Source organism: Ricinus communis, chromosome 5 (assembly GCF_019578655.1).
Source record: "Ricinus communis isolate WT05 ecotype wild-type chromosome 5, ASM1957865v1, whole genome shotgun sequence".
NCBI lineage: Eukaryota > Viridiplantae > Streptophyta > Magnoliopsida > Malpighiales > Euphorbiaceae > Ricinus > Ricinus communis.
The window spans coordinates 23,338,534-23,354,597 of record NC_063260.1 but is presented as its reverse complement, the minus strand read 5'-3'; the positions used below and the strand labels follow the sequence as shown (position 1 = coordinate 23,354,597).

At 29.2% G+C, this 16,064-nt stretch overlaps 2 protein-coding genes across 2 annotated transcripts; both read right to left on the bottom strand.

Annotated features, from left to right (window-relative positions):
- Window positions 1–303: 303 nt before the first annotated feature.
- LOC8271430 (probable WRKY transcription factor 75) lies at window positions 304–2,261 on the bottom strand. Its single transcript, XM_002509449.4, has 2 exons — window positions 1,771–2,261; window positions 304–845 (listed from the first exon to the last, which is right to left on the bottom strand). The coding sequence occupies exons 1-2, from the start codon at window positions 2,175–2,177 to the stop codon at window positions 668–670; spliced, it is 585 nt and encodes a 194-aa protein (XP_002509495.1). The 5' UTR covers window positions 2,178–2,261; the 3' UTR covers window positions 304–667.
- Window positions 2,262–10,664: 8,403 nt separating this feature from the next.
- LOC8271429 (3-oxoacyl-[acyl-carrier-protein] reductase FabG) lies at window positions 10,665–14,058 on the bottom strand. Its single transcript, XM_048374878.1, has 5 exons — window positions 13,918–14,058; window positions 13,637–13,731; window positions 13,091–13,293; window positions 11,395–11,624; window positions 10,665–11,260 (listed from the first exon to the last, which is right to left on the bottom strand). Exons 2-5 carry the CDS (start codon window positions 13,726–13,728, stop codon window positions 10,982–10,984), a joined length of 804 nt encoding a protein of 267 aa, XP_048230835.1. The 5' UTR covers window positions 13,729–13,731; window positions 13,918–14,058; the 3' UTR covers window positions 10,665–10,981.
- Between the last annotated feature and the right edge of the window lie 2,006 nt (window positions 14,059–16,064).

Below are 16,064 nucleotides of genomic sequence, written 5' to 3'. Positions count from 1 at the left end.
ACAATTACTTATTTATTTATTTATATAGAAAGTTATGGAGACTCGAATTTAAAATTTAATTGAAGTTGAACTATCACTGGATTAAACTTATAATTATAAGTAATTTTTTATTAAAATATTTCACATTTATATATTAAATTAATCCGATAGGAATGGTTCACTTTATAATATATTGTTAGAATTATATCTTGTTATTTAATTAGCTTTACTAAATTACCTTAATTCCCCCTCCATCTCATAATAATATAAAATAAAATCCTCACAAAGAGCTTAGTTTCAATGGAAATAAAAGGCAAAGGAAACTGAAAGAAATTAGCTCATTTCCTACTGAAGTTTGATGAGCTTGTTTAGTCATAATAATGGTGCTACATTTGCAATTCGTGTCATATATATATATTAATGTTGAGATTGCGCCATGAAACTGAATATATACATATTCAATCTAACCATAGCAACAAAATAAAACGATAAAAAAGAAAAAGAAAAAAAAGGTAAAGAATTGAAGGAAACTTCCTACTAAATTCAAAGAACACAATTAAGAACTTAAAGATGCAGTATGATAGCAAGCCTTATTGCCATATATCCAAGTAGAGGGCTCAGTACCTATATATGCTATAAAATTGTACATGATTTAATCTATTTGAAGATTATCATCGTCACTACTTCTTTAAAAGGGGGTGTAAATTTGCATCTGGCTCAAGATATGTTCAAAATTATCAGTTGGCTTCTCTATAGGATGAGTGTGCGCTCCTTCATAAGTTGTTATAACAACGCCTTCATCTTTTGTCAGGCGTTGCACTTGCTTCTTAACATTGCACCCTTGATATGTACATCGATAGTAGCTTCTGCAAATGCCAACCAAAACAACAAAAATTTAAGCATCATAATCATTGCAGCTGTTCAACATAAAATGTGAAACAATAATGAAACTTAATGTGCTTGTGTATTTGGTCATACAAACACATCTACTTTACTTGTGTATATGTAGTAAGTTTTGCAGTCCTTTAATCTGGGGCTCGGTAATTATAATAGAATTATGATTGAAATAACATATACATTAGCTATCAAAATCCAAATAAACTTAAGTGCCTGATATTGGATAATAGAGAAAGCTACTAGAAATGGAAGGACTGTATTAATTGGCGGCATCTCGTTCCAGTGTTTGGCAAGCAATGGATATGTAATCTCTGATTAACTAACACAACAAAGTTAGAAATCAATTAACGTTACCGAACCGTCTATAAGAACAGTTGCTCCAATGACAGAACATCCTAGATTCAATTCAAGTTAATAAAGTACAAAATCTAAGACTAGCGACCAACTCTTTTTCTTACTCTTTGATGCAACAAATAGTCCAGAGTCTAGGTATTAGAGACCAAAATACTAAACAGTAGTGCAAACAAGCTATCGGCGGGGGGCAGGGGGAGGGGGGTGGTGACGGGCAAAAGAAACCCTAAAACAAATCGAGTATGGCTGCCATGACTTCCCATATTTTTCTTGGGGCAGGCGTGGAATGGTGTTTATAAAATAAAAAAGATGCATGCATCCAAAATTTCAAATACCATAACCCTAGTCTAAAAGCAAGTTTCTCTTATCTGCTGGCAGATCTTGAAGGATCTTTGCTTTGCGGCCTAAAGGATCAAGAAGCATATACATGGTGGGGTCTAGTGATAATTAAGTTAATTGCATAGTTAATTTTAACAGAAATTCGAAGAGGGGAAAAGAGAAAATATATATATATATAAATCAAAGAGAGGAATAATGACAAACCTTGGGAATTTGTTGTTTTTCACTGCTTTTTGGCCATATTTTCTCCACCTATAACCATCATCAAGAATATCAACCTGACTTCTGGTTTGAAATGCATATCTAGGCTTTCTAATCTTCTTTTCACCCTTCTTTTTGCTTGATTTTGTCTCACTTTCAGACCCAATTGCGATGTGGGCATGGCTTTGAGTAGACTTAAGATCATTATTATTGAATACTTCTGTTCTTGATACTGAAGAAGCGACTTGATGATCATTTTCTATCTTTAAGCCCAGGAAGCCATATGAATCATTAATGCCTTCGAAGTTGCTAAGAGCATGAGAATTTATCATATTTGATGAGATAGGATAAGTAGCAGATGATGGCTCAGTCGTTGATGAAAACGGAAATAACATTTGAAACTTCTCCATGAAAAATACCACTTCTACTTATAAAGAAATTGGGGGAGGGAAGGAAGACGAAGAAGAATATCGAGAGGAAGGTCTAAAAGGGTGAAGAGTCCAATATAAGAAGAAAGAGGCGGCTACTAATTCAAATAAAAATTAAAAAGAAATAAATATCAAATTCAACCAAAAAAATAATTATTATTTCACCTCTATTTGTGGATAAGAAAAAAGACTAAACAAAAAAAAAAAAAACGATTTTATCTACTTCTAAATTATACTAATCGTTTGCAGCGCATTGGACGAATAAGTACATATATAATAGTAGTTTAAAAAAAGATGTAATTGATAGCAGATTATTTAAACAAATTTTTTTAGTTTTTTAGTTAATACATTAATCATATTTTATATATTAATAATAAAAATTAATAACATATTTATAATATTATAAAATAACACGTAGTTAAGTTCTTGGTATGCTAATTCAAAATAATAATTTAAACTATGTAGAATTTATATATTGATATATGATGTTTATGTATTAAAGATAAATATTTGATCAAAATTTCTTTTTTTTTACGTGTAAATCTCTATGTCTCATAATTTTTAAATTAGTCTTACAAATAATATTTTATAAGATTAATATACTTCAAATTTACCGTTTCTTTTATTTCTTTTCTCACTTTGCATTTTGCATTATAAAATAGGGTTCGCTTTCATTGTATAAGGGTATAGTTATTAATGAAGTATGTTTTCTTTTAAAAGAACAAAGTATGATTTACTTGTAACATGAAATTATGAGAGAAAAAAAAAAGGTCTAACAATAGTAGTGGCTCGCCCAGTCACATTAAACAAGCTTAATTATCGGATTGATTATGGAAAAGTAAGGTGGAAAAAGCAGGCGGCTTCATCATTAAGAATAAGACATTACTTTGACAAATAAACATAAATAAGTTCTAGTTTTGTTTTTTTTTTTTGTTTTTATAAAAAGAAAATTATCTGGCCTACCATGGATTTTGGTCATTCTAGTTAGCTCCAAGCTTGGACTAGCAGCAGTTTCTAAAATTGGACTGAACATGCCATATAACACGTGTACAATTAATTTCATACATAGCATAAGTGTCTCTTCTTTTAAGGGAAAAAAAAAAAAAGAAAGAAAGAAGAAAATGCTTTTAATTTCTCTTCTCCTATGATTATGTGGTGCGTGTAAAGCTGGATATATGGGTGCAGTCTGCGTTGCTTTGGTACCATAGTTTCCTTGAAGCTGCTTAAATTCCCTCGTGGTGCATGTATTTCCCTTCTTTCTTTAAGAGTTCTTTTCTTTTCCACAGTATCCTTCACCCACCAAACCCATTACGAAAGTAACATGATGGAATTGATTTATCTCTCCTCTACCATTTTATTATTCATTTTCCACCTTTTTTACGCATTATTGCATGAAATTAACCTTGCCTCTTGTCAGGCTATATGCGCCTCGTTTTTTTTGTACATGGCCGGGATCGATAAGTCTGTTTTATGCCAGCTTACTAATTTTGTTTCAAGTAATTAAAATAAATAAAAGAAAAGAAGAAGACTGAATATTATGATGGTAATTGCACTGACAAATTCAGAACATTTGCATCAGAGAAGCCAAAGGAAATATGTCGTACCTATTTTATAAATGTGAAAAAAGATAAAGGATAATACGATTTGTTTTAAGCTATTTTATATATATATAGGCACAAAAATGGCTCCTCTTCTAGCTCCCTAACCTCCAAATTTCGCCTTTGGGTACATGGATCTCTTCGAGTAAGAACCTGACTTGGCAACAAAACGAGTAAGAAAAAGAATAGGACAAGTAGGAATGAAGAAGAATTGTTGTAAGATATTTCTCCTCATCTCGGTAATTCATTGTGTTGCACCTAAATACAAACCATTAAACTTAATTCAAGAGATAATTATCAACTAGTTGGTACTAATTATTTTTAATTTCAGTAGTTCAATTTTATTTGGTTATAATTCAAAATAAGCCACCCTTGCTACAGTTTTTCTTTTAAAACTGTCTTAGAATTAAAATTATTAACTTTGTAATTACATATATTTATCCATCATTCGATATTTGTTTGAATAAACAAGCTAACCCTTGTTTCATTACAATTTATTTTCTTTTTTGAAAGGACAACTTATTTCTTTTAGGAAAGAATTAACAATGTTTACTTTATAAAATTGCTTTGTATTATGAATTAATTTCGGCTTCCTAAATAAATTTGAAAAAATAACAAAAATATTTATATTTTTTATTTTTTTATCAAAAAACGGTGTAAACTTTTTTTCATTTTAATTGTATGAAAATATAAAAAATATGAGTTTTTAGTCTTTTAAAAAATACGGTATTGATTGTTTTTTAGTTTTTTTGATAAAATAATTAAAAAATAACCAAGAAAAATAAAAAAAATAATCAAAAAATAACCATACTGTAATTTTAAAAAAATTAAAATAATATTTTTAAAAAAAATATTATACAGTAAAAATAATTTCTTAAAAGTTTTAAGATATTTATACAAAAATCTCAATAAACTTTGCTGGCGCTTCAGCCCAGCCTCTACTGTTATGTAAAATAACTGATTAAATTTGTTTGCAATTGACAAAAACATAAGTAAATAAGTTTTATGAATGTGTCTAAAAATAATCCATGGTTTAAATAAAATGATATGTCCATCATCTTCTTGGAAGTAATTATCTTGAATATACGTAATTTAAGAATTTATCTATTTAATTTTATAACCTCAAAAAAAAATAAGTATTCTCATCTTAATAATTTGATCTTTAAATATAAAGTTAGTATAATAATTACTGGTGGGGTTTTTTTGGCTAAAAGGAAGACCGAGGAGAACATGTGGATTTGACGTAGAAAAGCAAACCACTAGCGGCCATTTTCGTGCTATTAGGTGAGTCTGCGCAGCCCATGCCAGATTGACATGGATTGAAACCATTTCCTTCAATGTCTTAAAACCAATTTACATATTCTACTTTATATTCTTGGACATCCTTTAAAACTTTAATAACTCTCCTTCCATTCCATGAATTTTAATATAAATAATTAATTTTATTTAATTTTATTCTAGTTATATAATTTTAATCACAATTTAACTATTTTGTCATATGAAATTAATATTTTTTTTTAACAACTTATTTTTATTGACTACTTTTACTACATGTCAATCTTTCATTTATCACGTGACTTAAAATATAAGTTAAAATTAAATAATTAAAGATAAAACTAAATATAAAATTTAGCAATGAGTTGTTTCATTATTCTTAGATTCCAGGATAAATATAAATTTATTATAGTTTGTGGATTTTATATATATATTTATACAAATAAATTATTTATATAAATTAATTTTTTTAATCATGTGTTTGTATGTAAATATTGATTATTTGACTTATTATTATTTGAAAAAAAATAAAATAAAACACATATTCTTAAAGTCACCATTATAACCATATAAATTATGTCGTTTTAATCTATTATTACTATGATTTTAGTATGTTATTTAAATTTTTTGCTTATTTCTTTGATGTTAGATAAAAAATATAATTAATTTTCTGTTTTAGAATTATAAATTATTGTATAATAAAAAAATTAATTAATTAATTAATAATATTATTATGTTATATCATAAGTTTTTTTTTTTCAAAAAAAATTGTATTTATTAAGTTAGAATCGTACAATTGCATTGTCCAACATAAAAAAATGATATACTTACATTTCTTTGTCAGAGATTACATCAATCCGCTACAATTTTCAATCCTAAATAAAATCCAATAATTATTGAGAATCGTATAATGCCCAAAAATAGAATTAGATTCTTATATTTCTTCATCAATTGTGTGAAAATTCTCCAATCCCACATCATAATGTAGGAAATTTACAAACTTAATTAGTGAAAGATAGCAAGTTACGTATAGGAAGTGGTGCATGTGGGTTGAATATGTAGAGAATATTGAAATATAATAAGAATAATCAACACGTTTTGTAATTTTTATTAGTAGATGTACGGAGTGATTCTTGAATTTCTCTGATTCAATTGAGACCATTGAATTATAGTCCAAAAAGAACATCAATCTCAAATTCTAAAACAAGAGAAAATCACGTATGGATTAATGCAGCAATCATTCACACATCTTAAAAGAAAATGTGGAATTCTCTACTGTCATAAACTTTGACCAGTATATTTATTGTTCTTACGTAAGGAATGACTAACATGTTTTTATTTTTTAGATTCACATAAACATTTATTTTATCAAATCTTGAACTAAATTTATATTCATTTTACTCCTTTTAATAATCTCAAAGCATTCTTTGTCTCAAACAAGATTATCAGATATCAAAATTATACCCATCTTTAAAGCTTAATTACAAAATTAAATGAAGTCTATATGCTTCCCCTCCCGTATCCTCTCCAGAACCCTAAAACAGGAAGGAGGAGAAATAATTACAACATTGATTTGAGCAGGCATACAAATTTGAGGCCAAACAGCAAGTGAATGACTATTCATACAGAAGATGTTCTTTCTACAATTCGACAAACACGTTGTTTTCTTTCCATGGCTAATACTATTCCTAAGAGTCTTAAGGGGTGGGTTCGGTCGGGGCAATCTTAAATATTATGATCTTATCACTCGTCAAGCCCCGCCCAAAACTTAACACTTTTTGAGCAATGTGCCCTGTCCCTATTGACAATTGTTATTTCATGCATCTATTATGATCTTAAATTAATAATTTTATATTCTTAATTATAAATTATTATTGCTATCGTGCATTATGAATATAAATTTATCATTAAAGACTATAAACATTAATAATGAAATTACAAATTTATAAATTAAAGATAATAGGTTTATATAAATACATAATTGAAGTTTATATATTATGATTTAAAAAATATATATAAAATTACAGGTTCATAAATTAAAAATAAATAATTCATAAATTAAGAATTCAACATATATATATATATATATATATATATATATATATATAATTTATAGATTTTAATTAAAAAATTTATTCATACTTTAATCAAGAATTTACCGTTCAAATTAATGAGTTGATACCTTTTATTTAAAAAGCCTATAAATAATACTTAATGAATTTATAACTATATTTAATAGTAAATTTTTAATGAATTTACATCGTATTACCAGTAGCAATGACTTACAATTTATATTCAATACACTTACAATTTATCATATATTAATATGCGTGCCGATGAAAATACAATGTCATATAAATATAAATATGATATTTTTATAAAAATATAAAATTAATCTTACAAGCCATTTATAAAATATTTATAAAATGTTAAAAATTATAAATAAAAATTTCTCAATAAAATTTTATGCAAAATAAAATTTAAGTCTTTATTTTTCTATTGATATTCATGATACTAAATTATGATTTAAAAAATTAAGCAAACAGAAAAACTAAACTGTTGATATAGTTTTTTCTTAGAAAAATTAATATAATTTTAAATAAAAAAAGATATAACCATTAATGTAATTCTTTTAAGAGATATTAATAAAATTTTAAATATCTCTTAAATTCTGAAAAATAAATAATAACTTAAATTACAAGTATTATAAATAAATAAAAAGTAAAAAGAGAATGTGAATTAAAAAACTGCAGTTCCGTTTCTTCTTTTATATTAAGTTTGGTTTTCACTATTTTCTCCTCAAAGCTCGCGTGAAACGTTTTCTAAAATATTTTTTTTTTCTGCCTTGAGTCCATAATGTTATATACAATAGATTCAGGATATAATTTACCGTATATTAACATTCTATTTTATGTCTTTGACCAATTTATCAATTCAGATTAGTTTAATTAATAATTAAGTTAATTGGAACTGTTATATGATCAGCTTAAATAGTCATTTTAAAGTATATGATTTAGCAACATCAACTTAATTTTGATTAAGACACTGAATAGATAAATAGATCAAAATTACACCTAATTGATCAAATCAGACTATTTTTATTAAAAAATAAATAAATAGACCAAACATCAACTTAATTTAGATTTTTGGACATCATTAGCCAAATTAAATTCGATAATGCTATATTTGGTTAAAATCTATAAAGAAAGACATGAAAAAGAAAAGGTAAAATAAGAATAATAAAACTAAAAAAATTATTTTGGTGTTAATAGAATGTATTGACTTGCTAAAGTAGAATTTATTTTAGAAATTCAATCTATTTTATTAAAATTTAGTTTAGTTTAACCAATTTTACATAAATTATGTAGAATTTTAAATTAATTTCCACTTCATTTAAAGCACATAAACTCTAAGTTTATAAATGAATTTTTATGATTTTTTGAGTTCTAATCAAACACAATGTAAATAACAATCGTATCTATCTCTTATTACGAACGAGTATAGGAATATGAATCTAATTTTTTAACAAGAATCTGAACCTAATTACTAGCAATGATTCTTATTCTCAAACTAAAAGGAAAAAAGAAAAGGAAAAAAGCACAATTGTAGCAAGAGTCACAGAGTGATATCAATGAGAAATGGATATAAGAAAGGTGGCATTTCACTGGAAAACCGAATACAGCTATCAAATGACCGGATCAAAGATTGCCAAAATTCAGAAAACCTGGAATACAAGTGGAGAATCAAGCTTCACATGCTTTTTCAGCAACAATCTTTTCTCTATCCACAATAATGACATTGGAGCATCTTTCGGTGACAATCTTTAAGGGTGAATATAATCAATGATAATCTTTTCCAAGAAAAAGGAAAGGGAAAACGGGGGGATCTCTTGCAGGCAATTTGGTCAAAATCATGAAAACCACAAAAACGATTATTCCTTGTTTTTTCAAAAAATGCATTGAGAAGCAACAGCCAAAAGTCAAAATTGAAATGGATATCAAACACGACAGACACTGACATTTAATTTCAATGCCATATTTATAGAACTCGGAAACAATAATTGAAGAAGAACATACATATCTATGCAAAATACAAGTTACGGATGGAGGCAAAAGCCATCAAGGCATCAACCACTAGTTTTTTCTTTTACAACGGATTTAAATAAAACATGTATTTCCTTTTGCATAAATTATTCAACGAAAGAATTAAAATGAGTTATTTCTACAAGTTGAATTGTGTTATCCTCTATTTTCAGTTTTCATATTGGTCCCGATTCCAAATGGCAGCTGCCTTGTTGAAATGGTAATGTGCGGCAGCGGCGTGATCCATGACATCTTGATTCTAGAAACAAACGAAACCTCAGCCTCGATTTATGCTCGTTCGTCTTCCATGTTTCAATCATGATAATAATATATAATAGCTTTTCCAATCTTGATTTCTGGGCCACTTTTCGTAAATTTTCTTTCATATGAAAGTGATATCTTTAGCACAATGTTGACATTATTCAAGATCTGTTTATTGGTGTTCATCAATTCATTTTCGGATGACTAAGTAGTTTTTCTTCAAATGAATGCATCTTTAGCACACACAAATGAAGCCATATCATATGTCATCGTTGAGAAGAGGTTTAGAGACCAAAAGGTTGCACCTGCATGAGATTTTATTACCCCAGCTTTTCATCTCCTTGACAAATGACTCCGTGACCATTGAGAATAAGCTAATTCCTGGAAACAACATGTTTCCGTCGCCCTTGCTTGACAAAACCCTTAGGAATATGAAAACACTGACCATAGGATATTTAAAAAAAAAAAGAAAAGAAAAAGAAAGAGAAGTTATTTCAAACTTCTAACTGCATCAGCAGAGCTTTGCTTACCTCCAAACTTCACTCGCACTTGCTTTCTTGCAAACTGCTACTCAAATATATAGCCTATAGGCCTTGTCATTTTGAATTATACTCTTTGCGTGATTTTCTTCTTTTATCTGAAAATATCATTCTCATTTTTTAACCCATCCCCTGCCTGCCATCAACTCTATCAAACGAACGTGTATTCATCTTCAGTTCAAGGATTGTTTATTGTTTCTGTTCAATGTACCAATACTAGTGTATATCATACTATATTATGCATATCCATAGCAGCAAGCGAACTCGCATTACACATTGGGATTAAAATCAGACTGATATCACCTTTTCTTGAACTTTAAACAAGTCATTGTCGATGCTATGTTACAGTCTCTGATCCAAAAGCTGTTGCTTATCAGCTTGCTTTCGCTCCATTTTCCTTAAATTGATCTGAGACTTTTCATTTACATATCTTGTCAGTTTATATTCCCAGGATGGTGCCAGTCTGAGGAGTTGTGAAATTCTTCAGGATCGTGGAGTTCAACTAAAGTTTGCTTTCTTTTCGGTGTACGGCATCGAAGCCAGCTGATTCTTCTCTACATCTACTGAATTAGATACCAAGTTAAGTATAATTAGATTCTACTGACCACAATCTTAATTGACAATGCAGCAGGGAAGAGATAACAGAAGAAATGATAAGATAAGCTGGAAGAACTGAGAGAAAGCAAGAAGAAGAAGAAGAAGAAAAAGAAAGAGTTCTAGAAAATTGTACTGCATTTATTCATGAACCATAATTAATTTACTGTTACAGTTACCTTTTTAGATTCAACAAATGGAATTTAAATCTGCTTTAATATTTCTCAAAAGCTAACTATAAAAAGTCTAACTTCTTTCTAACTCTTAACAACTTTTTTCCCGCTTATTTGCTGACAATAACCAGCTCAGCGAGGACTCTCCAACCCTTGCTTCCAGCAGCTCTTTCAGCTACTTAGTTCAGCTCCTTTCAGTGCGAGTAGCTTTTGTTTTGCTGTTTGTGACAGCATATCAAAATAAAAGAAGAAAAGAAAAAGCTATTACATGAAAGATTTAAACCGAGGCCTTGATAAAGATTGTCCTCCATCGACGAAAATAGTTGTCCCAGTCATGAAGCGTGAGCCGTCACTGATTAAGTAAATGATGGTAGATGCTAGATCTCTTTTAGCATCAAGCCATCTTTGGAGTGGTGCCACCTCCTTGACCAACTTCTCTGCTCTCTCCTTTCCTACTGTCACTGGAAATTCATCTTCTAGGTGCAAACCACGGGCAATTGCATTCACCCTGATCTTGTATTTCCCAATTTCCAAAGCCGAATGCTGAAAATAATAATCAGAGTTTTTTTTTTAAAAGCAGAACTATCACTGGAAAAAAGTACTGATTTGAGTTGCAACATTTTGAGAGAATTAGTGAAAGTATAAAATGCGAAAGAAATATGAAGATATTCACTCACTCTAACTAATTGTTGGATTGCAGCTGAACATGAACCATATGCAGCAGCACCTGGATAAATTCCTCTCTCAGAACCAATTATTGAGGTTATAAATATGATTGAACCCCCTGAATTATTATCTCGCATTCTTCTTCCAACAGCCTTTAACAGAAACCACGGAGCCATGAAGTTTATCCTCAGCGTCTTTTTGAACTCATCTTCTGCTAATTGCAAATGGCCTTGCATCTTTCCTGATTCAGACAGCAAGAATTTGAAAAGTAGCAGTGTTACTTTCAAGCTAGGTAATGTAAATTTGTTTATCCTAAAAGAATCTTTACTCCAAGAACAAACTATTGAAAGAAGATACACTAGACATATCTTCCACTATTTAAAGTTCAAACTAAATGTTAGGAGTGGCGATGATTTGGTGGGTAGCTTAAACCCATCATCCTCCCACTACCTTTGGCAGGGATAGATATTCCCAGTCGAAACAGGCCAGGCTGGATGAAATCCGTCAGAGCACAGTCGAATTGCCATCGGTATTCTTAGTGCATGGCATTACTATCACCTTGCAATATTAGTGGAAACCAAGTTCACTACATCCTAAATGCAATTCTTACATGTACTTTCCAGAGCAAAGGGCAAATAGACAGAGGACATAATTAAATAAAAAAATCAGAAAGGCAGCTTAAATCCAATCATGACAATGCTTATTCCTCTATGGACCTTTGTATGGATTGCAGATAATCTTGACCTTTAGATCTATTCAGATTTATGCTTTATCATACATCAGTAGCAGAAATGATACTAATAAAGTATAAAAATTAATATAAAGTTGGGATAGGAGAAAAGAAAGTTATGACAACTGTGCAAAAAATCATTTTATAGCCCACTACTGGAAGATTTGAGAAATGAAATGACTCTTTTTTACTCATTAAAGACCCCACCGCTCCAACAATAAAATACACTCCCTGCCCATGCCAAAGCAGTCTGTTCCACAAATGTAATTCATGGTGGCACCCATTATTGATGCTTAGAAAGGGAAAACAGATCAAGAACTTCAAATCAAACAATTATCTATACATGGTTAGAGAAGTTGTTAAGCTTTCCACACATTTTCTCCATCTTGAAAATAACCTTACATATTTTTCTATTTTGCCCCCTTACCTTTGTGTTCCTCTCTCTCTCTCTCTCCTTTTTTCCTTCACCATCTAACCAAAACAAGAGAAAGGAAATTCTAGAGTCTTTTCCTCTCAACTTCCTTACCAAACAAAGGGAAATCAACTTAAACTTCTCTTCTGTTCTTCTAACGTCCCACACATATCATCAAAAGAGTGGTATTCATATAGAGATCATTAAGAAACCTTTTCAGTTATCTTTTCTATCAAAAATTTTAAAAGATAAATATAAAATATTCGATCGTTGACCTGGTAGATTGCCAAATAGACACTTAACTGTTTAACTTTAATTTTAAAGAATGGTCGCAATGTCTTTTGTCTAGTAATTTCCAAATTGTGGTTTAGTTAATAGACACTTGACTATTTAGCTTTAATTAATGAATGGTGGCAAGGTCTTTTGCCTAGTAATTCCCAAAATCTAGTCTAATAGCCGTGGACCAAATTAAAAATAGTGGATGACTTTACATTCAATTGTCTCTCTCTTGCTAGACTTTATTAAAACTAAAAAATAAAAATGGCTAAAAAGAAAAAGGAAAAACCTTCATAGTCATAGCAATGTACAAAAGCATCAAAATTCCCCAGAGTCCTGCATGCCTTATCCACTGCCTCATCGAAAGCTCCTTCCCTCTCCTCCTCCTCCATATCCAATCCTACAACCTCCACTGGTAAAGCTCCCTTCACTGAACCTGTTATCTTCTCGCTGATACTTCTTAGATAATTCTCTTTGCCCATCAAAACCAACCTAGTTGTTTTCCAATTCAAAAAAAAAAAAAAAAACACTCTAATCACCTTGCGTCTTTGATTGATATTTATTATTTTAAAAGAAACCAACACATAAGAATAAGGAAAGCAAAAGATACAAACCCTGAATCTTGTATTGTGTGTGTGTGTGTGTGTGTATAAGCAGCTTGTTTGTTACTTTGTTCTTTTTGGGTTTTGTTATAATATAAGGAAATAAGAAAAAGAAAGATAATCCAGAAAACTTTTAATTCAAACATTCATTTTCTGTTACTTTCCTTTCCTTACATCTCTCAGCAACCAAACAGGGAGAAAAACGCTAAAATCAGTCACAGAAATAGGTTTACCTGCATCCTCGTTTGGCTAAATGATAAGCAATATTCAGTGAAATCTCATCTTCATTGGCAGTAAGCAATACTTTCTTCACTTGATTTTCCATTCTCTAAACAGAATCAAACAATTAATCGAGGAAAGAAGCAAGAGAAGAGAGAAAAAGATAAAAGGCACCCAATTAAAAGGCAGAGAAGAGTATCCTATCACATAAAGAGAAGTGAGAGTCTTGGGGAAAATGAATGAATGGTAGTTGTAATTTAGTTGTCGGTGTGTGTGAAGCGGTTTTTGTACTAACCTGTAGAAGAGACAGCTTTATTAGGAAGTACAACTCATTTTTCCTGAGGAAAAAGATAAGTAGCCAAAGTAGACAACAAACCAACTAATTGCATTCAATTCAGCTGCTTAGCTATTTGGCCAACCAATAATCCGTTTTCATTGTTAAATAGGTTGTTGCCATAAATGATAATGTTTGGTAAAATCATTAATAGTTATTGCCATCTATATTTTTAATGATTAATATTAAAATAAATCAAGTATTTCTCATGCTTTCTTTTTCTACAAGATAGTGAAAAAAGATTCTGAAAATCAGATTATTATAACTAAAAGAATTTATTTCTATAAATTATTTTTACTAGAAAGAAAATTCAATCAAGAGTTTAAATTACTAATTTTATAGTTTTGAATTTTTAAAATTAGAAAGACCAATAACTTTAATATAAAAATAAAGCAGATGAGAGTTGAAAATCTTTCTAACAAAAATTGTATGTATAGAAAATTAGAGTGTATATTTTTATTCTTAACATTTTAAAATATAATGATTATATATAAATTAATAGATTTATTCATAATAAACTTTATTTCAAACTAACATGAGTCAGCAGCTATTTTCTAATTAATTAAAGTTAGCAAATACAATGATATAGATATTGAGAAGTGAATAACTAATAATTTCTGTCAAACTCCAACACTCTCTTATTATCAATATATAACATCAAGTAATAATCCAATGAAAACTGATCAGTCCAAATTATGTATAGATATTTAAGGGTATTTCAAAGCTTTAATGAAATATTTTTATATATAAAATGGTGAAAATATGTGTTTCGACTTCACTTAAGCTTAATTGCCTATTTTTAGGAATATTAGTAAAAAGAGGAAAATATGGAGCTAAAAGAAGTTTAATTAGACATGCTCGTGTCAAGGCCCAAGATTAAGACGAATGGACTGCTAATTACAAGGCCCAAGAGATATTTTAGTCATTTTGTATAATTATTAGGATTTATATTAAGAGTTATTTATGATATAGTATTTGGTGGAGATTAAGGTACTTAAAGTCTTATCTATTAGATAGACTTATATTAGTATACTCATCTCTAGAGAGATTTATTTAGAAGATGATTCTCCTCTATTTTACTCTGCAAAACCCTAAAAAGAGAGAGAAAAAGGAAGAAAGAAAAAGGGTAGTTTTCTCCTACCTGCTCTCTACACCTGCCACTATTATTCTCTCCACAATTCTCTACAGTTCTTCATAAACACTTTAGTTTTAGTTTTCATTGTTCTTTTAGGATCTAATGAGCTTTTCAAGAAATGGAGACCGAGGACCAATCTTCTTCCTACTTGAAGAAATTTTGGATCTTGAGGGAGCTTTTTACTTTCTTATTTTTTGTCTTTCTATTTAATACCATGATCATTGGGTTAAATATACTATGCTAGTTTTCATAAGTGTTTAGTTTAGTCTTTCTACTTTTGTATGAACCTTGTTATTTATTTATTTAATTAATGATTTATTTACCTTCATATCTTTATTAGTTTCAGTTATTATTGTTGGTTAACCATCATATTAATTTAGCAATAGTAATTGTTATGAAAATCTTTAGGTTTAAAAGTATTAGAAACATCATATTTACTTTAATCTATGTTGGTATAAGAAACTTAGGTTGCACTATTAGCTTGAGTGACTTAGAGAAAAAGACATTTCACCATCTCATTCATTAGATCTAGGCTTAAAGTAAAATAAGGAAATTACTAAGTAAATGGCTAGATTAAATACTATTTTTAGCATATAATTTTAAATCATAAGCATTTGCATTTGCATTGCATCTTTATTTATTGTTTAGTTATTTTACTTTATGAATGTTACCCTCTCAACATACTGATTTAGAGTGTTTAGATTTACTTTTATTGTTTTGTGTTGATAATTAGTCTTTATAATAAGTGGCCTCATAGTTTCTTAAGAGATCGACCTCGTGGTGAACTTACCCTTACTATAGGAACGGTTCGTGCACTTTCGAGTACTAAAAAAGACATCAAAAACCCATTATCTATAAGAAAATAAAAGTCAATTATATATTAAAAGCTCTGAATTTTAATTATTCAATCATTTTAACATTTAATGAAATTAATAAATAATTTAATTTATTTTTTATAATACTTAAATATTTT